Genomic DNA, 27174 nt, shown 5'->3' with positions numbered 1-27174 from the left:
CTGCATTCCCTGCACATACGACATCATTCATGAAGAAGGCAGTGGGACAAATATAGCATAAATGTCGTCTGCTCTAGCTTGTAATTTAAAATGCAAATGCTAATGAGTGAACTGGTATATCAGTGGAGTTAATAACCGCATGCCTAGCGCAGGGGCTGCATCCAAAACACACACAGAGAAGAGACAGACACCATGTTCCAATTTAAAAATAAAAACACCCAAATTAACCCTAGAAAAATCACTAGCAGATGTACCAGCTCAGGAAAAGGAGGCACACAAGGGCAGGGAAATAGGAACTTCTCTACCGGTGGTAGACTAACTAGTTGATTTAAATATTTTCCTACATATAGTAAAGGTAAGCATGGGAGTTACTAGGGTTCATTGAGGAATGCTATTGTAAAAGCGTTATAGAGTATAATAAGTATAATAGGGAAACACTACAGGGAGTCCAGAAAGCTTGAACAGGAAGTTTTCCCCAAAGCTCACTTTAGAAGCCTGTATTCTTTCAGGAGCCATGAGATGTAGATCTCATTTACTTTATCATAGGCAAAGGGTGAAGTAGCTTTGGTTAAAAAGACCTAAAAACTTACAAGGTCTGGATTAAGTGCATAATTTAAATAAATAGGAAAAGGCTCTAATGACGCAAAAACACAACTGAGAGAATACGGTTGTGTCTCAAATGCCTTCCAAATATGAAAGGAACTTCTGTGAACCATTTTTGCTCCTACTATGACGGTGGTTGATGGTCCTGCAGCAGAATCTGGGAGTACTCTGCTGCACTGAGATGAAGGGCAGCTCACTGGGCTTCTTCAGAGCCCCCCACAGGCGGTGTGAGGAAGTGTATGCTTCGGTCAGTGGCGCTGCCCAGTTCCAGGACAGAAACTCTGTGACGCCCTCTCCAAGCCAACAGGAGGGTGTCCCTGCAAACGCTGCCTGTACTGGACATCTACTGTGTTCTAATTCCCATGTTAGTGCTATTCATTCAAATTTTATACAAAGGACCCAGCACAACTCTGGCAAATCCAGCCCATAAAATTGGAGAAGCTTCAGGAAAACTTTGTAAGAAACTTGGAAAGAAATTCAAGGTGCTCAAAGATCTAGGGTTTGGGAGGGGGGCAAAAAGTTTTTCAAAGATGAAGAACAGTTTTATTTTTAAACCCGGTCAAATCTGGATTTTTTTGGGGTGTGTGCGTATGTGTGTGTGCATGTGTGTGAGAGGTGGTTTCCACAGCAACCAAGATTAAATCTTACAGCAGTATGCACTGTTCACCCTGGGGTTGCCCATTACCAGATTTCAAAGCATTAACCTTTAATTTCAAATTACCACACCATTTCCACTCCCTTTCCTGCATCGAGGTTCTGCCATTTTCTATTATTAGTATGGCCAAATGGAGTCTCCCCACAGAACTGAAATAGTGATGAGTAGCCCAGTAGCTTGTCAACATTACTAAGTGGGTGCCGGGAAATGTCCACAGGCTGACAAGATGGTGCTGAAAAATCCACGCTGAAATCTATTCTTCTGGGAAAGTCACAAGAATGAAATTAGAACAGAGGTATTTGGGCACAACCGAAAACACAGGTGCTGAAACTGGGAAACAATCTAGCAGAGAAAGCCACTGATGGCTTTTTGTTAAGATGTCCATTCTATCCCCCAATGCCCACCAGCTAGTGGGCAGCGCAGACAAACCTAAACTCAGCGCAGACTCAAAAAGGACATTAAAGCAGAAAGGAGGAAGACAGACCTGAAAGGGATGCTTAGGGGAAAGCTCATAGGTCTGACCTTCTGGACCACGCTACTGGCTCTTATTAGTAAAGAATACGCCTCATTCCCATCCAAGATACTTATCTCATCCATTTTAAAACTCAAAAGTAGAGGGGTTCAATAGAAGCACTAGTCAAGACAATTTAGGAGGAAAGAATTATTTCTAATCACTGCAGTCCCCACGCCCCAGGCCGCCAACTGGTACTGGTCCGTGGCCTGCTAGGAACTGGGCTACACAGCATCATCACCTGAGCTTTCCCCCCATCCCATCTCTCTGTCTTTCCCTTGCACCCTCCCCTGCTCTGTGGAAAAACTTCCATGAAACCAGTCCCTGGTACCAAAAAGGTTGGGGACCACTGATGTAACAGCAGAGGATAAATAACATCTATCTTTTCTTGGCACACAAAACACAACATCCAATTAGAAAGCTATACCATCCTCATCCATCTGATTTCACAGAAGGTAATGCCTTTTCTAGGACAATCTTTCCCTTAGTTATAGGAGGCCCTAGATAGGATGGCACATAAATGCCATATGGGACTTGCTGTCTTCCTGACATCCAGGTCACCAGCATCACATCAAGATAAGCAGACCAGTCTGACGGAAATAATTAATTTGGAAGCAGGAAAGCAAGAATTCATCTTTAAGTGTTTTAGCTCTAAGGTCTGTGACTGCCATTAAACCATGCTGAATAACCCTTATTTTTATTGACAGCTTTATTTATTACTGTGCCTCAATCAAGAAAATATTTGAAATCATTACTGAACAAATTGAATCCCTCCGGCTGTTACCCTGAAACACTCCACGATGCCATGGAAGTCTGTTCTTTATTCCTGCTATATTAGCCTTTGAGTATAGGCATTTTTAGGTTCTTTACCATCCAGATCATCCTCCTCTGATCTGATCCACCTGCATTTGCTGATGTCCTTCATAAAAGGATGGACCTCAGTTGGAACGCCACACTGTCCCCAGCTAAGCCAGCAGTTGGCCCCACCCATCTGGATTATTTCTGGGTTACAGACCAAGACTGCCTTAGTCTTCTTAACAGTAGCACCATATCTACTTTTATTATTTTGCAAAATCTGACTTGTTTTCATTTGTATGGTATTTAAAGCATGTTTCTCCTACTGTACCCTTAAACTTTTAAAAAATATTATTTCCCCATGTTTACATATTCTTTATGTCAGTACACACAATTACTTTGCTTGAAGGCTAGAATTTTAGCACACATTTCTATATTTCTAGCATTGTGCTCAGTGGATATAAAAGAAAATCATAAATAATCATGTGTTTGAATGACCCTGAAGTATCATGAGGCTCATTCTGGGAATGATTTGTGATGTAACGATAGAAAATAAGCAGGCATAATTGGAGATTTCCACATTCACCCACTGACCCGTGGGAATGCTGCAGAGACTGGGAAGTGAGGGCAGAGGAGTGACTGCTCAATGGGAAGCGAGGGGAGAGGATATTTACACCCCAGCATAAAAGCAGAGAGAAAAATGATGAGCATACATCCATTTCTGTTAGGTAACTCTTCCCAAAATCTGATATAGACAAAACTGTTGTGTACAGATGAATCAAACCCCCTGCCCAAACAAAATATTGCAGATCTTCTTGGAACCTCACATGCTATCTCCCTGGGGAAGTCTCTCCCCTTCCCCTGAAATCTTTTTCATTCAAAAATTCATTGTGGTCTTTCTTCTACACTCTCATAGTATGGTGCTTATACTTCTGATTAACTGGTCTCTTGTTTTTCTTTATTTATATTTTTCATATGGCTGCATACATTATTAGACTTAAAGATATTTGAGGTAGAAGATACCTTATTAATTTATTTATCATCACAATTTATCTTTTGAAGACTGTCTTTCTTATAGTATGCTTGTGAACATCTTGACCTCATTAAAAAAGCACTCCCCAAATTTGTTCACTGTGCTAATTCTTTCCTAGAAGTGACCCTCTAGGATCCCCTGATAAGAACATAATTCTGTTAATTCCTATAATGATTATATTTAAAAGTAGAGAACTAGACCAACTCCAAAAAGTGTCACGTGAAGCTGCCATTTCTAACAATAGGACACAACTGAAGGGAAGTAGGCAGTGAAGACAGAATCAAACTGTGAAGTCCCAAGAGAAAGAATACCCCACTTTACAAATACCCATTAAGTTGCAATTCAATTAAAGCATCTGAAAGGAATTCATAAGTATCAGCAGACCCTGTAATTGCTTAATTAAGGATAGAAGCCTAGGAAACACACAACCACAATAACAGCCTGATTCATTAGCACCTCTGTGATAGCAGAATGGGATTTCTCACTTAAACATACATTGGCTTTAATTGTGTAATTTAGTTAGGCACTGGTAATCAATGGGGACCCACCATTCCTGGGGCCAGGAGATGAGAAGGATATTCCTGTTCACCTTCCCTCCCTTCCTCTCATTACAAGTTTTTGGTCTATTAAAATTAAAATAGGCAGTGGATATTCCAATTTGGATTGGCTGGAGAAGAGACCTTAAGGAGAAAGGAGGAAATGAGGCACCTTATTCAAAGGCATTCAGGGTGGAAGAACACAAACTAACCACCATTTGTCAAATCCCAGACACCCAAAACCTTTGTCATTGCCTCCCATGTCAAAATGCAGCTCCAAAGGGGAGCTGTAATGGGAGGAGGGAGGCAAAGAGATTGAGAGAGGACAAAGGCAGGGGAGTAAGGAGAAGGAGAGAGAAAAAGTGAGAATGAGGGTGATGGAGAGGGAGAAAGAGGAGAAAAGAGTAGAAATTTAAAGAAGAAGAGAAAAGAAAAATGCCGAAGAGCAGGAAATGGTAAGTCTTAGATTCTAGTCTCATTTCATGTGAATAGGCAACTGGTTCATTATAAGTCACCTGCTGTGATCCACTCATCCACATGGGAACCCCCTGGCAAGTGGCTGCTGCCTTCCAAGTGGTTTGTACCATGAGTTCCAAGCAAGGTGACTGACATCCATTCCCCAACCTCTTATCTGCCTCTGTCTGTAATTCATCGTGCTTATTGCTGTATCGCCCTTAAGAATATGAAAATTCAAAAGGGATTGGACTAAGTTGCAAAAGACTCTAAATACTTGATATAAGACTCTTTAGATGACTTTGCTTTGAAATCTCAAATTATTCTCTTCCAACTCAGAAGAAAAGCATTTGGTTTACAGGCACTATACTTTGAGACCTGCTATGCTTATCCAACAAGACAACTTCCTGAACTGTGCCCACAGCATGACCCTGATTTTCAAGAGCAAAGAAGATAATTCAAATTAAGGAAACTTAATATACAGGTTATAGTAGGCTGGGTGCAGGGGCTCACCCCTGTAATCCTACCACTCTGGGAGGCTGAGGTAGGTGCATTGCCTGAGCTCACAAGTTTGAGACCAGCATGAGCCAGAGCAAGACCTCATCTCTAAAAATAACTGGGCATTGTGGCAGGCGCCTGTAGTCCCAGCTACATAGGAGGCTGAGGCAAGAGAATTGCTTGAGCCCAAGAGTTTGAGGTTGCTGTGAGCTGTGATGTTGCAGCACTCTACCAGGGGCAAGAAAATGAGCCCCTCTCTCTATATATTAAGTATAGATATATATATATGTGTGTGTGTGTGTGTATGTATATATATATAAAGGTCATAGTAATAAGACACAAACTCCATGCTTACTGGTGCTGCTATTAAAAAAAATGTGAATCAAGGGCCAAGTGATTTCCAAATATGTGACTCAGTCTCCCGTTAGACAAGACACTAACGTCTGACACATATGACAAGTGACAGTAAACTAAAAATAAAGATTGCAGATGAACTGCTTTCGCTATCATGCAAGAAAATGTATGGAGTTCACTGCATGTTAGCTGAGGGAAAAGAGTGCTTTTTTTACAAATGCAGGCTGCATGGGGTTCTTGGCTTCCGGGCTAACTTAGGACAAGAACTGACTGTGACTGCCTCCTAGACTGAAATAAGCATACACAGGAGGCCACTGCAGCAGCAGGCAGAGACATCTTGAACTGTGTCAGCTCTGGTGTAAAGTCACCTCGCCAACCAAACCTAAGCCAGGTGCTTAAAGGACCAAAGGACAAGAGTGCTCAGGAGGCACTGACCTGTTAGTTACAGCTGACTGTCCCCGGCCCCACCTGCTAGCCCATCTGATCACACAATCACTCCACATACAGGGGTGCAGGAACCGTGACAGAGAGGCCAGCTGGCTCCGGCCAAATGCCACTCCCTATCAAGCTGTGGGGCCGTCTGCCCAAAAAACGCACACAAAAATGGAAAGTGTTAACCCCACCTTGAAATACAGAGGGCTCTCCAAAAGGCTGGGATTAATGAGAGGAGCACATAAGGGAGTGCTCCCAAAAATTATCTGGACTTTCCCCTTGAGGGTCACACCCCAACTCCCTTGCTGCAAAGAGACATCATTTCCATCAGAATGCCACGTTTACATAACGGAGAGTGCACACCACAGACATCTGCAACGTCCGATGGCGATCGCTGTCCTGGCGAGCAATCCTACACAAATACTGTGTCTGCACCTACACTCATTTTTAGCTTTTTCTCAGAGGACCAAGGGGTCCTTCCTTCACTAAGGCTACTCCCCCCGCCCACACTCTCTGTCCATGTCATTCATTCTGTTTCCTCTAGGTCACTGCTCTATTAATTATCTATTGCAGACTTTCCTAGTTCCTTCTCAGAATACAAACCAGTGCTTTTAACATTTTAAATCTCATATTGCCCAAGATATTTTTTCACTCCATCTTTTTTATAACCTCATTTGCCAAGATTTTTGTTGAGTTTTACATTCTGTAATTGGTATTATGAAAACAATAGGTATATAGAACAGCTTTTTCGACTATACTTGCCATCTTCTTGATGCCTGAATAAGAATTATAGTTCCAAAAGTACTAAAGATGCTGACATCCTTAAAATGTAGTTACCTTGACCCTTCGGCTTTCACTTTTCTCTATTACTTTTCCATTCTGTTAGATATTTACTTGTGAAAAGTAATCTATATTTTGTAACTCTTCTTTACCTCCCACATTTACTTCCTAAACACCTGTCATCTGCCTTAGTTGACTCAACTGTGATGAAACTGTACTAAGGTCACCTGTGATTTACTAATTGAAATTGATAAATAAAATCACTCCACAGTTTTTATGTATTTGATCTTTAGTGTAAAACCTGACACTGGTGATGTGCCTCAGAATTCTCTGCTGCTTTGGTTTCCAGAAGACAGATTACTCACTCATGATTCTCCTATTCCTCTGACTGTGCCTTCTCTGCCCATATATATGAATCCTTAGCCTATTCCACACAGGTTGGTGTTTTCTAAGGTTATAAACTTGTCCTCTAATTTACTGCTTATATACTGATGACTCCCCAACCTAAATACTGGGTCCAGGCTCCTCTGCTGAGCTTCAACATTCTAAAACCAAACCCCAGTGATCTCTTCCTAAAACCTGATCATAATTTTCATGTTGCACTAAATTTGTGGACATCACAATCTATCTGAGTGCTCAAGCCTAGGGAACTTCACTTTCTCCCTGACACTCAACATCATCCCTAATTCCTGACCAAAAAGAGTCCAGTCAATCTCCAAATCCTACCAAGTTAACCTCCCACTTGTCCAAATCCCTCTGCTTGTCTTCACTATCAGATTTCAGACCTCTACTCTCTTGTCTCCTAACTATTCTCCCAGAGTTTTGCCTCATTAATTCCTATTTACCCAGTAAAATGAACTTTCTTAACCTGAGTCTGAGCGTGTGACTCCCACGCTTAATACCTTCCAGTGACTCTGAGGGTCCATAACATAATTCAAGGAAAAAACACCAGCTCCTGAGTTTTGAGCTTCATCCTCACCCTCCTCACTCTTTGCACTCCACTTGTAGTCAAGGGTATGTGGTTGCCCGGAGGCATGCACACATGTCAGACTTCTACAATTCTGTACGGGCTGCTCCCTCCACCTAGACTCACCTCTCCTCTTACTCCTTTTTCTCAACACAGTGCACTCGTTTTGTTTTGTTTTTTGCAATTTTTGGCCGGGGCCGGGTTTGAACCCGCCAACTCCAGTACATGGGGCCGGTGCCCTATTCCTTTGAGCCACAGGTGCTGCCCAACACAGTGCACTGTTACTTCAAATCTCAGCTCAGAAACTAACACTTCAGGTAGGTGTTTCCTGATCTATACCTTAAGAAATAATCATTCCCGGCCAGGGTGCAGTGGCTCACGTCTATAATTCTACCACTCCGTGAGGCTGACGCAGGTAGATTGCCTGTGCTCATAGGTTGGAGATCAGCCTGAGCAAGAGCAAGACCCCATCTCTAAAAAATAGCTGGGTATTGTGGCAAGCACCTGTAGTCCCAGCTATTTGGGAGGCTGAGGCAAGAGAATCACTTAAGCCCAGGAGTTTGAGGTTGCTGTGAGCTGTGACACCATAGCACTCTACCCAGCATGGCCAAGTAAGATTGTCTCAAAAGGAAAAAAAAAAAAACAAAAAACAAAAAAGAAATAATCATTCTCTATTCAATGCTACTTCTATACCTTCTATACCTTCCATAATTCTCTCATCAAGTGTCAAACACTACAGCTTGCTTACATGACTGTATTACTTTGAGAGTTCCCTGAGGCCTAGCACTGTGTCTTAGCTGCGTAGTCTTTGTGATAGGGTTAGGACAATACAGATTTGCTTGCTCCCAAATCTCAGAGGGAAAAGCCAGGATCCTTCCTTTCACTGAGCTTAGTCAGAAGGAGGTTGGCACAGTTCCATATTTTGATTTATTTCTATTAATAGAAAGGTCAAAATCTTCATGGTAGAGCCAAAGGTATATGCATACACGGAACACAACCATACCATTCCAAATTGAGATTTAAGGCAAAGTCTAGTTATAGAAACACTAACTCTTTGCCAGGGGAAGGAAGCATATGTATTATTTGCTTCACGGTAGGCTTGTTCTAGATTCACCTCATTAAAACCTCCCAACGATCCTGAGAGGCAGGAAACAATTTACAGTTATAACTAATATGTACACTGAGGCTCGAAGAGGGTAAATAACCTTCCTAAAGTCATTTGCTTATATATAGTAAAGCTAGGATTCAAACTGAGATCTGCCTTCTCTTAAGACTTTTCCATGTCCTGTATCCTTGCCAGGTTTCTAAAGAAACCAAAAGATGCTTCATATAACAGCACATACTATGGCAAGAGAAAAACGTAAAAGCTTTTATTTTTATCATGCATTTACCTCTGTGTAATTTATCTTTCAGAATGTAAGTTAACTCAGGAAATGCTTTTGGAATTGCTAAGCTTAGAATAATGCCAAGTTCACAGAGGAACAGGCTGATGCAGAGTCAAGCGATCAGCCTGCTTGTGTCTAAGCAAGGAAGAACTAGGATTCCACAGATAAATGCCAGCCAAGGGAGAGAGGTCTGTGCTCTGAGCCAATTCCATTCACGTAGTTTTGAGTTCAAAAGTCAGAACTTCAATGTTTTCATTCCCATATAGATCTGCCCAAGTTTCCCCAGAAAGAATAATACTGTTTCTCTCTTTTTCATTTCTGGTATAAAGCTCTACACTACCAAAGGAATGATTTTGTTTTTCAGCTACATAGCAGAGGATGAGGTGAATATACACAGGGATACCTCAGAGATATTGCAGGTTTAGTTCCAGACCACTGCAATAAAGTGAATATGGTACAAAAGTGAGTCATACGATTGTTTTTAGTTTCTCAGTGCATGTAAGTTTACAATATACTGTGGTCTATTAGATGTACAATAGCATTATGTGTAAAAAACAATATGCATACCCTATTTAAAAAATATTTTACTGATGAAAATGCTAGCAATCATCTGAGCCTTCAGCAGAGAACAGTAATCTTTTTGCTAGTGGAAGTTATTGCCTTGATGTTGAAGGCTGCTGACCGATCATGGTGATGGTTGCATAGATAGGGTGGCTGTGCCAATTTCTTAAAGTAACAGAACAATGAAGTTTCCTGCATTGATTGACTCTTTCCTTAATGAAAGATTTCTCTGTAGCATGCAACACTGTTTCACAGCATTTTACCTAGAGAATTTCTTTCAAAATTGGGACTCAATACTCTCAAACCTCCACCCACTGCTTCATCCACTCAGCTTATATAATAGTCTAAATTCTTTGTTGTAGAAGAACTCTTACATGTTGTAGGTGGGAATGTAAATTCATATAGCCATTATAGAAAACAGTAGGAAATTCCTTAAAAAAAAAAGAGAGAAAACGAAAAAAACCAGAATAATTCCTTTGTGGTTATTTCAACAATGTTTATGGCATCTTACCAGTTGTTTCCATCTCAAGAAATCAGTTTTTCTGTTCATCCATAAGAAGCAACTCATCTGTTCAAGTTTAATCATGAGATTGCAATTCAGTCACATCTTCGGGTTCCACTTCTAATTCTACTCCTCTTTCTATTTCTATAACATCTGCTGTTCCTTCTTCCTCTGAAGTCTTGAATCCTTCAAAGTCATCCTTAAAGGTGGGAAATCAACTTCCTCTAAGCTTCTATTAAGGTTGATATTATAAACTCCTCCCATGAGTCACAAACGATCTTAATGGCATCTAGAAGGGTGAATCCTTTCTAAGAGGCTTGGCAGCTATAGCCCTACGAGAATGTTATTTCTTAAATAATAAGACTTTAAAGTCAAAATTAATCTTGATCTATGGGCTACAGAATGGATATTGTGTTAGCAGGGACGAAAACATTAACCTCCTTGTGCATCTCCATTAAAGCTCTTGGGTTACCAGGTGCGCTGTTGATGAGCTGTAATATCTAGAAAGAGATCTTCTATGAGCAATAGGTCTCAACAGTGGACTTCAAAGATTCCATAAACCATGCCGTAAACAGATGTGTTGTCATCCGGGCTTTGTTGTTTCATTTTATAAAGGCCAAGCAGAACAGATTTAGCACCATTCTTAAGGGCCCTAGGATTTACAGAATGGTCCATGGTCATTGACTTCAAATGATGATTACCAGCTGCATCATCCCCTAACAAGAAAGTCAGCTTGTCCTTTGAAGCTTTGAAGCCAGGCATTGGCTTCTCCTCTCTAGCTAGCTATGAATGTCCTAGAGGGTACCTGCTTCCAGTAGGAGGCTGTTTTGTTTACATTGAAAATCTGAGTTTAGTGTAGCCACCTTCATCAATGCACTTAGCTGGATCTTCCAGATACCCGACTGCAGCTTCTACATTAACATTTGCTACTTCACCTTGTACTTTCACGTTACAGAGATGGCTTCTTTCCTTAAATGTCATGAACCAACCACTGTTAGCTTCAAACTTCTCTTCTGGAACTTCTTCACCTCTCTTAGCCTTCATAAAATTAAAGAGAATTAGGGCTTTACTCTGGATCAGGCTTGCTTTAAAAGGCAATATTATGGTTGATTTGATTTTCTATCCAGATCACTGAAACTTGCTTTATCAGCAGTAAAACGGTTTCACTTGCTTTCTTTTTCTTTTGAGATGGGGTTTTCGCTATGTTGACCCTCCCATTTCAGCCTCTTTCTTTCTTTGATTTTTTTTTTTGAGACACAGTCTCAAGCTGTTGCCTTGGGTAGAGTGCTGTGACCATCACAGCTCACAGTAACCTCAAACTCTTGGGCTCAAGCGATTCTCTTGCTTCAGCCTCCCACATAGCTGGGACCACAGGTGCCCACCACAACAGCCGGCTATTTGTTGTTGTTGTTGTTGCAGTTGTCATTGTTGTTTTAGCTTGGCTGGCACCCTAGCCAGGGATACGGCTACCACCCATTTCAGCCTCTTTCGAGTAAGCATGCACCACCGCACCAGGCTTTATTTTGCTTTCTGATAAGTGATGATTGCTTGGTTGGTGGAGCAGTTAGAACACACACAACATTTAGTTATCATATGGCTGTGATTTGTGGTGTACCAGAACAATTAATACACTAACATCAAAGATCATTGATTATAGATCCCCATAATATATGTAATAAAGTTTAAAATATTATGAGAATTACTAGAATGTGACACAGAGGCATGAAGTGAGTACATACTGTTAGAAAAATGGTACCAATAGACTTGATTGACATAGGGTTGTGACAACCTTCTGTTTGTAAACACTTTTGGCAAAGCGCAATAAAAAAAGGTATGCCTGTGCATCAAACTGTGTGACAGGATTTCACCACTCAGAAATTTCTCAATTACAGAAGCCTTAGCAAAAAGGCACAAATGGCTCCACGAAAGTACTCTCTTCTACCCTAGTATGCTATCCCTTGGTTTTACTACAACTCACATTTGCAGAAAAACCACAGCCTTTCAATAAGGAGAGGATTTGTTGTGGTCCTTCTTTGCAATGGCTATCCCTGAGCTTGCTGTCACACTTCAATTAGTCTCTTCAGAAAGCCCACAGAGCTGTGCAGTGATCAAGTTCATAAGAGTGTGCAAGATAAGCTCAATTTGAAGTGACAGCCCAGCAGCAGCAGTGAGCTTTACAGTCATGTATTCAGGGAGTGATTTATCTCACATAACTCAATCCATTTAGTTGGGGCCTGAGGGAGACCCTTATCCAGACAAGAAACTACCGGTGCCTTCTAGGAAAAGGAGACCAAGGCAATCTGGCAGGAGACAGCAAGTATGGCTCCTGTTTCTCTTTCCCCATAGCAAATTCTAGTCAAGAACTCAACAGAAGAAGTGCTGAGGCAACAGAAAAGGCAATGTGCATCTGTGGACTACAATGGAATATGTCCTTTGTGAATGAATGAGTTTTTGTGTGCGTTAGGGCTGAGCTGGGGGTGTGTAGAAGTGAAATGACAGCTTTCCCTCAAAGACCACAGTCTATGTGAAGTAGTGAGTGGAAATAAATAACTATTATTTGCCAGCAGCGAAGAAATGAAGCAGTTTCCTTCTTGAATGCATAAATGTAAATTGCTCAAAGGGCACAGTGCATACACGGCTTTGTGAAATATTAAGTTACTGGGAAAGACAGGATAAGAGAGACACACATTCAGTCAGCAAAGAAAGGAGCAAGGCTTGCCTTGGCATGTCAACCTTAGTGCAACAAGAAATACTACAGACATAGGAGCCTGTGAAAGTATCATCATGGCTGCGGTCTCATTAAGGATTCCAATCCTGATGGCATTTGAATGAAAGAGACAAACGGCACTGCTTAGGGAGCTATAAGGACAGGTATCTCAGCTCCTCTGAGGCCTGTCCATGACTAATACGGCAGGAATGGTTGCTCTCAAGTGGGTAATGCCAATTCTGAGAATTCCAACATTGAGATTTTTCTAAGTCTAGAGTTCCCTTTGCTTGAGGTATATCAGGTGACATGCTGCTTTTAAGCTGCTTTATTCCTTTGTCCTGTGCTTTGTGAAAATGTGAAACAGGAAGAGGGTCCACCGCTGGCTCTGCAGTCACAGGTGATCCAATTTAGAAATTGTGGATTCATATCCCAACTAGAGAAGAATGCATCTCAGTGGGCTGTAGGGCCTATCTAAAACAGAAAAGGAGGGTGCATGGGATGACTTCTGAGCTCCAGAAAGAATATTTGGAGTAGCATTTAACCTAAGACTTACCTGCAAGCAAGAAGGTGATAAGGCAAGTTTCCTTTGGCAAGTAGAGTTTGAGGCGAGAACCACTGAAGACATATTCCACCACAGCTTCAGAACGACCTGCCCGCTGAAGAAAAGGCAGGAATTGCTTTGCTTTTTGGGTATCCTAATGAAGAAAAAAAGAAAAGAATCATTGGAAAGTAATGGAATCCAAGTAAATGTTTCCTTCTCTCTGGTCTAGGACAAAAAGTCTGACAGATCACAGGGATCTAAGATGCCTATAAATTATAATAGGCATTTCTGAAATCGTGACATGTGATCTCAATAGAAGAGATGTAATCAACAGTTTCCACAACATTCTCATTGACTGGATGCTTCCTTCTGTACAGTAATTAAGTACTCAGTGAATGTACAAGTTAGGAGGGTTTTTGGAAACTGAGATGTTCATACCTTCTCTGGATAGGAGAAATAGCTCATCTTTCTTTAATAAAAATTGAGATCAGAAGAACAGAATTCACTTTTTATGGAGGTACATTTGACCTGTAATTTTCATCTTAAAATAAAAGTGATATTTGGCCCTTGTCATAAAGCTCCTAAAATCCTTCCCCAGGAAACCAAAAGTAGTTCATCTTCAGTCTTAAATGGGTTATGTAAAATTGAGAGCTCACTGTTTCTTAACCTTGAGAAGAGGTCAGCCTTCTTTGGGTACTACTATAGCAACCCCTGCACTATGTGCATTTTGGGAATGAGACGGCACCTGGGGCACACTGTTCCTACCCAGGGAAATCTATAACAGCAGGATGTGCTCCCATGGAGACAAACAGCACATCATGTCAGCATGAATAATTATAGAAACAATGAGAACACATAAAATGGCATAGCACTTTTTAAACTTTTTCCATGCATCAACGCAAAGTCCATGCATTCTATCCTCAAGAGTACCAAATCATGGACATTTCCAACCTCAGAACTCTCAGCCACATAGGAGCCAAGGGCCTTCAAATCCTTTCAGCCTCTCTAGCTATTTAAACAGATGATAGAATAAGCAAACATCAAAATATCTCATCGCATATACTGGGGGAAGAGTCACTGGATGTCAGAATTTGAGGTTTTCAGCCCAGCCAGCAAAACTGTAAACCTCTTCTGAGGACAGCAAGTTCTACACACTTCCTGACTTCTGTGACACAAGCAGTCTGTACTCAGCCAAGCTCTTCCTTTCTAACTCTTCTCCTAGCAACAGAGCTATTGTATCTAAATTAATGCACATTAGATAATGAAAATTTAACAAGCCGTCAAGTATTTCAAGAGTTTTCACAGCAACCAAAGGGGCTCCTCTCATTCAGAAGCAGCCGAGGTAGGCTGGGATGAAAACAATATTTATAGTAATGAGATTCATCCTTCCCATCAAACAGATTCTCAGAGAAAAAGAGAGACAGTCATCCATTCTCAGTATCTTGAATGGCACAGTAGTAAAAGGTAAGGAAACAATGAGCTTTAGTGCGTTGGAAACTTCCCCACTGAACACTTAAGCAACATACACTCTTCTATTCATATACAGCATTAAAAACGCCTTTCTGGCAGTTGGCTAAAGTCCAGAACAGTCAAGCAAAACAAATATTCATGGGAAAGAAAGCACTACCCGATTAAAATCCTTTTGCCACACTCGTTTAAATCTGGGACATTATTCGTGAGCAGAGCTGGTAAGTCAACAACAATTATCAAATTGATTATTGCAAATCATGAGGTAAATGAACGTCTCTGAAGAGAAGACCTTTTCCCTGAAGACTGGAGTAATCTATACTTTTCAGAAATACTTTTGCTCTTCACTGTCCTTCAGATATATTTACCTGAAAAAAATGCTTGTAATAAAAATAGTAGTACCACACACATAGAAACATCCATTTAATGTTAACACTAACAGTATTAGTTATCATGATATAACCAAACTCATCCCTTTTTGCTAAATATTACCTTCTTTATAAAGACAGATACCTTCCCAGACTAAGGATAATCAAGGAGAATCAAAGGGCCCTTACTGTTACACATATAATAAAAATCAACAGATGCTCTTGATTCCTTCTAAGCCTCAATGCACAACTCAACAGCCCTATTCCAGACATGACGTATGTGAAGATAGCAAAGAGAATGACATGTCATGGATTATGGCAAAGATTAGAAGCGAAAGGCCACTATGAAAATCAGAGGCATAAAAGCAAATATTAAAAGACTACTAAAACTGACCATGTTTATTTCTAGAAAAAAAATTATACAACATGGAGCTCCCCATCTTCTTGAGTCAAGTGCCCCAAGGCTTGGATAGGATGATATGCCTGTGGACCACATTAAGAGAAAAGATGAACATTTCATCCATACTGACAGAATTTTAAGTTCTTATTAAGTCAAATGATTAAAACTAACTGAAAGATGTTAGTTCTTTCAAATCTCAGTTACAGACACAACGGTGCCTGTCTTTCCTTGTCATCTCAAGCACTTTTTACTCGGCATGTTCTGTTCTTTTTTAGGGAAAAAATTCTTAAAAATGTTAAGAAAAGACTGGGAAGAAAGATTTGCAAGCTTCCTTAGGTGATACAGCCATAAATAATTCCCCGATAACTTAGGGAAATTATTTATTTTAGGCATTGTGATTATATCATTATAAAATTCACTGAATGTGGTTAAGTAAATTGCCTCCCAAAGAGCCTGTGCAAGTATGTTAATGTGCTTAAGTCTCTTTTACTCATTTCTATGGTTAAAAGGAGAAAGGTAAATGGAAGGTAAATAAGCCAGGCATGGTGGCATGCACCTGTGGCCCTGCTACTTGAAAGGCTCAGCTAGGAGGATCCCTTGAGTCCAGGAGTTTGAGGTCAGCCTGCAAAATACAATGAGACCTCACCTCTTAAAAAAAATGTAAATAAGAGAAAACTTGATTATGAGGAATAAGGTATATAACAGAGACCAGTGTAGGCCCTACTGAGAAGTTGAAGATACCAGATGGATTTTACTGTGATAAAGTACAAAACACGTCATTAAGATAACGTTTCTAATTCTCTTCCAATAATCCTGAAGTAGGACTCAGTGAGATTTAGTGCAATTAAAGATTTCTTTAGAAAAAATTTTCATCCAGGGCGGCACCTGTGGCTCAGTCGGTAAGGCGCCAGCCCCATATACCAAGGGTGGCGGGTTCAAACCCGGCCCCGGCCAAACTGCAACCAAAAAATAGCTGGGCGTTGTGGTGGGCGCCTGTAGTCCCAGCTACTCAGGAGGCTGAGGCAAGAGAATCACTTAAGCCCAGGAGTTGGAGGTTGCTGTGAGCTGTGTGAGGCCACCGCACTCTACCGAGGGCCATAAAGTGAGACTCTGTCTCTACAAAAAAAAAAAAAAAAAGAAAATTGTCATCCAAAATGTATTTTTAAAAACAGATTAGGCTCAGCACCTGTAGCACAGAGGTTATGGTGCAAGCCACGTACACTGAGGGTGGCAGGTTCGATCCTGGCCCAGGCCAGCTAAATAACAATGACAACTGCAACAAAAAATAGCCAGGCATTGTGGCGGGCGCCTGTAGTCTCAGCTACTTGGGAGGTTGAAGCAAGAGAATTGCTTAAACCTAAGAGTTTGAGGTTGCTGTGAGCTGTGACACCATACCACTCTACTGAGGGCGATGTACTGAGACTCTGTCTCAAAAATAAATAAATAAATAAATAAATAAAAACAAAGATTAAAGGCTTCAGATTTAAAGAAAGAACAACATTGGTACTTGTTATACAGAATGCTTATTTCAAGGTAATATAAATATTTCTTTACATATCAAGATTTCTGCTTAGATACCTGTCTGTAGAGACTTTCACCCTCAGGTTTTCTATGTTGTAGCTGATTTACAGAAGGTCTGGGATTCTATTTGACATAGTTTTCTGGCATTATGTTGACTCATAGCTTTGAGAATTCAAGTAGATAAATTAGGTATGGTTTTCTGTTATCTATACCAATAGTCCCCTCCACTGATATAAATAATCAGGGAGCAACTGTACTTCTGAGCAGAGGAGTCTTTTTGCATTGCACTGGTAGTTTTCATGTTACTTGTGCTCCAAAACAAACCACATGTAAGTATTTTCCTGTACTCTTAGAGAAGCTCATTTAAGGTTGTATTAGCTACATTTAACCTGCTATTATGGATGGCATCTTTTTTTTTTCTTTTTAGAGACAGAGTCTCACTTTGTTGCCCTTGGTAGAGTGCCGTGGCATCACAGCTCATAGCAACCTCCAGCTCTTGGGCTTAGGCGATTCTCCTGCCTCAGCCTCCCGAGTAGCTGGGACTACAGGCGCCAGCCACAATGCCTGGCTATTTTTTTGTTGCAGTTTGGCTGGGGCTGGGTTTGAACCTGCCACCCTCAGTATATGGGGCCGGCGCCCTACTCACAGAGCCACAGGTGCCGTCCGTGGAAGGCATATCTTTAAGGAATGTTTCTGGCTCTTCAATGCACCTTGAAATTGAGAAAGTAATGATGTAACAAATGTGCCTGGAGTGACTTCATTTCAAAAGATATTAATATCTATATCTCAAACTTAGAGGAACAGGGTTTTAAGTGATCCCCCAGAAAGGCAGGACCATCCTTAGATAGAAGCAGAGGTTATAAAGGAACATAATTATACATTCCCACTCTGCCCCCACTTCTGCCTGCCAAGAAAACTTACAATCAAGTTTTCTCTTATTTATATTTTTTTAGGAGGGGAGGTCTCACTGCTTGCCAGAAGTGGGGGCAGAGTGGGAATGTATAATTATGTATCTTCTAAGCTTGAGTACATTGATTGGTCTATGGCTGTAAGAAATCCCCCTCAGCAGTAAGGTTGCAATTTATCTCCACAAAGTACCTTGCTGTGTATAAACAATTTATACAATGAATTCCCAAGTTTGGGAGAGTGGGAAAGTTGAGCAAGTAAGTAGAGGAGCCAAGGAAGCAGAATCCTAACAGAGCAGGCACAAGGAGAGGTGCTCTGAGACAACACAGCTTAGACGGGTTACCCGTATCCCAGAAGAGCAGAACTTACAGAAATCAAAACACTGTGAATTCTAGACCAGAATTTTAGGCTGTCAATGTGCACCAGATGTTCGCAAAGTGAATTCTGTGATTTTTCCAGTGAAAATTTCCATATAGTAAGGCATGAAACTAGAAAGGACTGGGGAGAGGCAAAGATCACAGCACACAAAACTGCATGGGGAAATGGGACTAGAGTAAACCTATTAGTTAACAATTAACCACTTAGGATTATCATGGGCAAGACTCAAATGGCAACTGTTAATAATGAAGCTCAGTAATGAGTCTCATCATCACAATCATTCTTTGATTAACATTCTAGAAAAAAGAACTAAAAAAATATATATATACAGAACTCATTGGGCGGCACCTGTGGCTCAGTGAGTAGGGCGCTGGCTCCATATAACAAGGGTGGCAGGTTCGAATCTGGCTCCAGCCAAACCTCAACAATAAAATAGCCAGGCATTGTGGTGGGCGCCTGTAGTCCCAACCACTCGGGAGGCTGAGGCAAGAGAATCGCCTAAGCCCAAGACCTGGAGGTTGCTGTGAGCTGTGATATCACAGCCTCTACGGAGGGAGACAAAGTCTCAAAAAAAAAAAAAAAAAAAAATAGAATATTTCAGATTGTATATGAAACCAGCACATTGTACCCCTTGATTGCACTAATGTACACAGCTATGATTTAACAATAAAAAAAAGTAACACATAGGAAAAAAAAACTGGAAAAGAATAAATAAATTACCTCTAAAGTAAAAAAAAAAAAAAAGAACTCATTATGTTACCATGGGGGCACTCTACCAGCACATGAGAAAGCCACCTACCATGACAAACCTTCCTGGAGGTACAACCATTTCCTTTATTGCTCACTCCAGAGGTTTCTTCCCTGTGAAAGCTGACTGTACTGCTAGGTCTCACCAGGGCCAACCTGAGGATAAACAACTCCAGAGCATAATGCTATTGGGGTCCAACGAATCTTAATCTCGAAGTAGTAAAATCCTTGTGAATAAGAGAACAGATACAGATAAAGGACCATGGAGATTAGAACTATTTGCTAAGGATACTGAAGCAAATGTCCTCTCACATTTTAGAGTGCACTGTGATCATTCATTTCCATAGTTATCTATCTTTTCAGGGCTGCACAGACCAGGAGAATTACTTTTCAGTGATGTGGGAGACAAATCATAACTATATCCCCTACCAAAAAGGCAAAAACATCATCTATCACTGCACATTCTCCTTTTCACATCTTGGGCTCTATGGCCCCAAATGACATTTTAATTCACAGAATGAGTTTATGAGTCTTTGTGAAGAGTCAGCTGTATAGCATAATAATCTCTTGAAATAAATGAGACCCTTGGTGGATAGGGTAGGGAGGACACCTGGGAATGCTCTAGCTCCAATGTTACCAAAAAGCACTTGAAAATGAGAAACCAAGCTTCACTGGCTGGTTGGTTTTCAAAGTTTCCTGGTGAGAGCTGTGGGCCTGGGGGAGGGCAAAAACTTTAGTAAGTTTTAAGTTCATAGCAATGAAGTGAAAATAGGAGAGAATCTAGAAAAGAACACTGACCCAAAAAAACTAAAAAAGCACCCCAAAAATTACAACAGGGAAAACGGTGCTAAAGCTACATCATCAATAATCTTTCATTTAGTGTTGTCTGTGGTTTATAATTTCTCACACTGTTTTGTTAGCTGGCATAGTTACTTGCTCAGGGCTCCACCATGTTCAGAGGAGAAACCCCGAGCAGGCCCTGGGCTCTGCTCCTGGGAGCATGGATCAAGAGCACATCAGTCGTTTTTATTTAGTTGATCCTGCCTACCATCTATTTCCTTTCTGCAATATGCAATACTGAGGAAAGAAACCAGAACTTGGCAAATGTTAAAAAAAGAAAACACATCCTTGTGTTTAGAATGAAAATATATGAAGTTGCATTCTGACTGACCATCATGGAAGTCCAATGAACAGAGAGCCAAATCATGTTACAGAAATAGATTAGGGACCCCCAGAAGAAAATGGCTTGGGTTTCATTTGTAATCACTCAAAACTGGAAATAACTTAAATATCCTTCAACTGGGAATAAATGAACTATAGTACAATACACAATGGGATATTGATCTGCACTAAAAATGACATAGGCAACGACATGGATGAATCTCAAACACTTGATTCCATTTACATGACATTCTTACAAAGGTTAAACGATAGGGACGTAACAACAGATCAGTGGTTGTTAGAGGCTAGGCATTGACTCCAAAAGGAAGAGACATTTCCTATGATGATAAAATGGTCCTATTATCTTTTTTTTCTTTTTTTAAGAGACAGGGTCTTGCTCTGTGGCCCAGTATGAAGTACAGTGGTGCAATTACAGCTAACTGTAACCTTAAACTCCCAGGCTTAAGCAATTCTTCTACTTCAGCCTCCTGAATAGCTATGACAATAGGCACAGGCCACCAAACCTGGCTAAAAAAAAAAAAAAAAAAATGTAAGAGCCAGGGTCTTGCTATTTTGCCCAAGTTGGTCTCAAACTCCTGAGCTCAAGAAATCTTCCCCCCTCAGCCTCTTCCCTACCTTTCTGGGATTACAGACATGAGCCACTGTGCCCAGCCCAGTCCTCTTACCTAGATTGTGGTGATGGTTACATGTATATGTGTTTCTTAAAATTCACGCTTGCCAAAACTCATCAAGTTATGTGAAAAAAAAAAAAAAGATGTATATTGCATAAAAACTATACTTTGATTTTAAAAATATACAATGTAAGAAATGACCTAGATATGAAGAATATGTAATATTTTATTTTTTAACTCAAGAAAACTTTAATTCACCAATAAACTAGTTGGTAAGTAGCTCAGAGAGAATAACATATTCAAAATTAACCACTCAGTAATTATGTTTTAGATCAACTACTTTGATATAATTAGCTATTCACTGTATTCAAGTACTTTAAAAATATTAAAGCAGAAAGTAGTTTAGATGAGAAAGCAAGGGGTTGGAAGACATAGAAAAAACTCATTGGTTCTCCAAAGTAGCACAAGAATGTCTCAATTCTCTGACAGTGGCTAAAAGAAAAGCATCAGAGCATGAGGTCATCTTCAAATAGCCATACAGAGGACATGTTTTGTTCAAATAAAAAAGTTCTACTAAGTACATATGCCTACTGACATTTATTTTCTACCTTGAAACAAAATCATGGGATATGGATTAATGTGAATAAAAAAAATCCAATTCTCAAATAAATTTGAGATTAATCTATTATTGAATGACTTTCAGTTTCCCATACTTAACCAGCTAAAATTATTCTGTGAGAACCATTCAATTTAACCTTTAGAAATCAAGTTATTGCCTTTTAATGGTAAAATCTGCATTTTATCATCAACAGGATATATAATGCCCTTGGCTTATTCTATAGTACTGTTTTTGTAAGATAAGTTAGACAGAGAAAGTGCAGATGATGGTATATCTGTGCCTCATTTAAAAAGGGTAGAAGTAAGTATGTGGGTATAAAAGTTTTGAAATACACAAAAATGAAGAAATGTAAAATCCATGTGGATGGAAACAAATGAAGCCCTCCCATCAACACCCATAAGCTCAGCAAGTGAACTTGCATGGGTAAATCAGAAATGATGCTGTCAACTATGTTTCTTGGAAGTGAAATAATGGACCATAACACAGTCTGTCTAAAACTTTCGTAGTGACCCACCTATATACTGTTAATAGTTAAAGTAACAACTACATAAACTTGCTTCCTTCCTATGATCAATCCTCTTTCTCTAACTTGGATCAGATATGGATGTCAAAACAGTTCCAAAGGTGCAAAGTGACATCCCTCCTCAGGCCTGCCAATCCATAAATTATCTGAAAATTATGCCTTATAATTCATGGTCAAGAAGTTTCCATTAAGTAATTTCCACCTCTTCCTGCTCCCTACCTTACCCTAAATTGCCCACTTTCCCATACTCCAACAGAGCTGAGCAGTCTTCCTCTGCAAAGTGGCTTGCTAAGCTTTCCATTTAGCAGGACCCTGGAAATTCCCTTTGCTGCCTTCCTCTGTTTGTGTTTTCTGGACGTGTGCCTTCTGCTTTTTTGGTTTACTCCCCTTTGTTGTTATTTCACGGAAAAACTATCTCATCTCTCTGAGGTCAAATAAGTAAATACAGAATTGCTCTTATAGTTTTATTTAGGAGAAAGACTATAACCCATGAGTACTTTGAATCAACAGATAAACTCCTTTCACTGTTCATCAGCAGAGTAATACACTATAGTTTTGATACAACTGAATATTTTAATAATGATGTGAAGAAAACTTGAGTGTGAAACCTAATTGCATCTACTAAAAAATATGTGTATAAGACATAGTGATTCAGAAATATCAACCTGTAAAAAGAAAATTATTTACAAGAGAGCTTAACACACTGTATACTTTCCAATTATTTTCAGGTAAAATGTTCTCTGAAATCAGGTACTTTATTCAAATCGCAAACAAACAATATACATCAAATAAACCACAAATTGAAAAGAAAATAGTCAAAGGTAGCATTTCTACTTTGAACTGGTAAGGATAAACACAACCAAAGGGAATGTAGTTGGATTTTTAACAACTCTACTGTCACTTTCCCCAAAGTCAAAAGATAATGAATTTTTATAGGAATACCACAAGAAACGTCTTGGACATTTTCAGAATTGAGACACAAGACTAGTCTAAAAATCATAACTTATACATGGTGTGTGACATTGTGATTACTGAATATAGCATATGAATCGGCATCTGTAACTTGGGATATCAATTCCAGGCTAGGGTTAAAAAAATAACTTTACACATTTGAAATACTATTTTTTCTTTAAAAGTTTTAGATCAATTTTTATCACTTGAAAGTTTCCATAGGCAAGAGGTAAGGATTTATTATAGTATCAGAAAAGAACTTGAGATATAATTAAAATAAAATGTGCAGAGTAAAGAATTTAAAAGACATCTGATGAAGTATAAGTTTCATTTCATGGGCAAATCAAATACTCAGGGGCAAGGAAATTGATGTCATGCTAAACTATGTCCCACCCAAGACAAGAACACAACTTCAGAAAAGGATAGAGGAAAAATGTCAGCAAATAACGCATAATATGAAGCTGTTTTAAGATAAAAATAAAAGTTAGTAAGTTTTAAATGGCTAAATAGTTTCAACATGCCCTAGAAGTACTTAAACATTCATTTTTGGATGCAGACAACCAGTGCTTCAATAAACTGTAAGTAAAAGCTTTTTTATTACATCTAATTAGTCTTTTTAAAGCCTTACATTTTAAAGAGTTAATAAAATTAGATAATAGTACAATTTGGAAGAGTAAGTTTGAAGAAAAAAGGCAACAATTATGGTACAAATTTATTAGTAATTAGAACGAAAGGTGGTCAGTGTTCTGAAGAACAAGTATCAAATTAAAAAGTCAATCATTTTGCTCAATAAAGATTCACAGAATCTTGTTAAGAGATCTATGCTATTCTTTGGCCTAGATTTTTACTTTATGAATATGTTGTGAGACAATAATCTCAGACTATGATTTAGCTAAAGGAACAAATGAACAAATGTTTATGATGGGAAAAAACAATACAAACAAGCTTGATATCCAATAATAGGAGGCTGTTTAAACCATCCATAGTAAGGTAATTTGCAGCATTTATTCATCTAAGAATATCTGCTAAACTCTACTTCGTGTCAGACACTGTTCTAGGCACTGATTTTATAGTTAATAACACAGAAGATTCATGTCCAGAAAAAATCTTAAAACAACAACAACAAAAAAAGGGCAGTTCATTTACACCTTTAACTTGACTACAAAACCAATGATTCACAAAACAATCTCTCCCAACACACATATTCTGGTAAATAAAAGTATTAGCATAGAAAAATTTCTGGTGATAGCAGCACAAATGATTTGTTTCCACTCACTCATATTTGATGGATTTAAAAACAAACATTAACAGAAAATTTTTGTAAAGAAAAAATATATATATAAGTTTTTGTTTTTCAAAGAAAAAAATAAGGCTGGGTATGGTAGGGTAGGCCTGTAATCCCAGCTACTCTGGAGGATCACTTAAGACCAGTGTGGGCAATATATCTCAAGACGAAACAAAATAAATAAAAAAATAAAATAACATTTAATATGACTATATTTTCAGGGGTCATTTCTATAGTCCATATTAATAGGCAAGCCTGATTCAGCTTTGCCCAGATAAACTTCAGCGGAAGGTCCCTTCAGCTTGTTAATGCTACCACTCACCATTCTCCACAGTGAATCAGTTCTTTATAGTTGTTCTATATATTTTGAGACAAATAAATATTATTGATGTGCTAATAAAGTCTATAAATTGACATGGAAAAGTCTTGATCTGAAACTGCATGTGAAATTCGCTCCATGATTCCATCAAAAACAGATTTAAGCATGGTGTTTTGTGGGGCTGATGACATCAAACTAAGTAGCTCTTTGGTAAGGAATAAAAGTTTAATGCAGATAATTATCATTCAGAGCCAAAGAGTGTGGGCAATAGGCAGAAAACAAACAAACAAAACCCACAAATCAGTGTGATGTGAAAATGTAAAAAGCCCTAGAGTCAGACTCTGCAAAGAATTTGATAAAGTGTACCCAGAATTGCATGCATATGTGAAAAGTATGTGAAAATAGGCTTAAACAACAAACAACAAAACTACTCTTACAGAAAAATATCTTCAAAGTAGTTAAAGATGTAGTACATTAGGGAATTTTAATTCTTCTTAAGGAAAATATAGAATTAACCCTACAATTTTGATATGATATAACCACATGCAGATATTGTACTGGGATTCTAGAATGGTGACTCTAGTGATCTGGTCTATCAGTGGAAAACCACATACCACACAGTACATGCATGACAGTGGAGAACTGAGACAGAGTGGGTTTCGATAAGAGAAGTTAGCTTGTTTACTTGAGGACCTCACGACATTGTTATTTCTTTCTCCATCAGTTGACACGTAATTATGGATGCTCTCAAGACTTTTCACTCATTCAGCACTACACAGGCACCATCATTATGGACATTTATGCATTTCCTATTGTTATGAAACTCCTAAAACCATAGGTCTAGAGAAGTAAGACACAGTTTCTCCTGATAACCCAGCCAGGCAGACATCAAACTTTCACACATCCCCACCAGCACTGATTCCTTCATTTCACAAAAACTGCTTTAAGGTCACTATAACCTGTGTAGCTACACTGTCCATTGGACAGGTCTTAGTCTTCATCTTACTTGACCTTGAAGCAGCAGAGTCAACTTTTGTGTTGCAAAGCTCTCTCCCCTATTGATTTGTACATCACATTTGCCCAATTTTCCTCCAACAGCCTGGGAAGTAATTTTTATAGTTTGTTTGGCCCCTGGCTCTCCATGCCTTGGCCTATAGACTCTTCTCTCTTATTATCCTCTGGGCAATTTTGTACACTTAAGTCTATGTGTCAAATAGTCCTGAATCTATGCACTAATCTCATGCCAATATTCTGGGCTTACTGACAACTTCAAAAGGTTTATTAGAATGGCTCATGGGTGCCTCAATTTTAAAATGTTCAGAAATCCTTAATTTAATCCTTAATCCCAAATCTACTCTGGCAGTGCTTACCATATTGGGTCATTCATTTTCTTACTGCTGAATGTTATTTTGGGGGAGACAGGGTCTTGCTATGTTGCCCAGGGTAACTCCTGGCCTCAAACAATTCTCTCTCCTTTGCCTCCCAAAGTGCTTGGGATTATAGGGGTGAGCCACCATGCTAGGCCCAGTGTTAACACATTGAAAAAAAGAGTAGCATCATCAGCCAGTTTATATGTGCCAGGTATTAGAATAGGTCGTGTATGACACCTGATTTTACTTCCCCTCCTTGACCCCCATCTAGTCAATCACTTAACTGTACCAGTTTTTCTCACAAACTAGAGCTCAAATTTATCTTTCCACTTCTATTGCTACAATCCTAGGTCCAGCCTCTATTTAGCTATCACTGTGTACACTACAGCTTCAACCCCCATGATCCTGTAGCTATACTTATCAAACCTATCTATACATCAGAGGCAGAATGGAAAAAAATATATAGATAATTGATTTCTCATTGTTCTTCAGAGAAAATTCAAAACCTTGTCAAGTACTAGAAGTCCAAATGATGTAATCATTCACTGTTGTGTTTCTGGTTACTATCTTTACATTGCGGCAAGACTGGCCAAAAAAAAAAAAGAAGAAGAAGAAGATGAAGAAGAAGAAGAAGAGGAAGAAAGAAAAAAGATTGATTGGTCTTAACTTTTTTTTTTTTGCAGTTTTTGGCGAGCCTGGGTTTGAACCCGAAACCTCCAGCATATGGGGCCAGCACCCTACTCCTTTGAGCCACAAGCACCGCCCTGGCCTCCTTACCTTTTGAATCCGAGCATTGTCCCACCTCAGGATCTTCCTATATATACTTTATCCTTTGACTATAAGCAAGATCTTCTGCTAACTCCTTCTTTGGGTCTCGTTTTGAAATCAGTTAGAAGACTTTCTTAGACCACCTAGAATGAGCTGTGGCCATCACACATGCCCAGGACCTTGTACTTCCACCACGACTGTAGTGATACAGTAAATTGTGTATCCCCTACAAAGACCGTATCTGTCTTGTTTAAATTTATATCCTTAATATCCAGCATTGTGCCTGGCATATAAAAGGCTATAGATAAACACTTATTGTTTGATCATTCATTCCGTAATTCAACATGAAAAACGCATTTAAAAAACAAGCCAGAGATGGCATATGTTAAATGTCAAAAGAGAGAAAAGAGGAGAGGGAATAGTATGATTTGGGACTTGAAATGGAT

The 27174-nt window shown here is 39.4% G+C and overlaps 1 protein-coding gene across 1 annotated transcript in view; it reads right to left on the bottom strand.

Annotated features, from left to right (window-relative positions):
- Positions 1-27174, bottom strand: part of SND1 (staphylococcal nuclease and tudor domain containing 1) — a 486203-nt gene that overhangs the window by 157329 nt on the left and 301700 nt on the right. Inside the window, exon 15 of the mRNA XM_053553506.1 lies at positions 13326-13467. Coding sequence (XP_053409481.1) covers positions 13326-13467 — 142 coding nt within the window. The remainder of the gene's footprint in view (positions 1-13325; positions 13468-27174) is intronic.

The sequence above is a fragment of the Nycticebus coucang genome, chromosome 11, assembly GCF_027406575.1.
Source record: "Nycticebus coucang isolate mNycCou1 chromosome 11, mNycCou1.pri, whole genome shotgun sequence".
In the NCBI taxonomy this organism is placed as follows: Eukaryota; Metazoa; Chordata; class Mammalia; order Primates; family Lorisidae; genus Nycticebus; species Nycticebus coucang.
The sequence above is the reverse complement of the archived record's forward strand: the minus strand, read 5'-3'. Positions and strand labels throughout refer to the sequence as shown.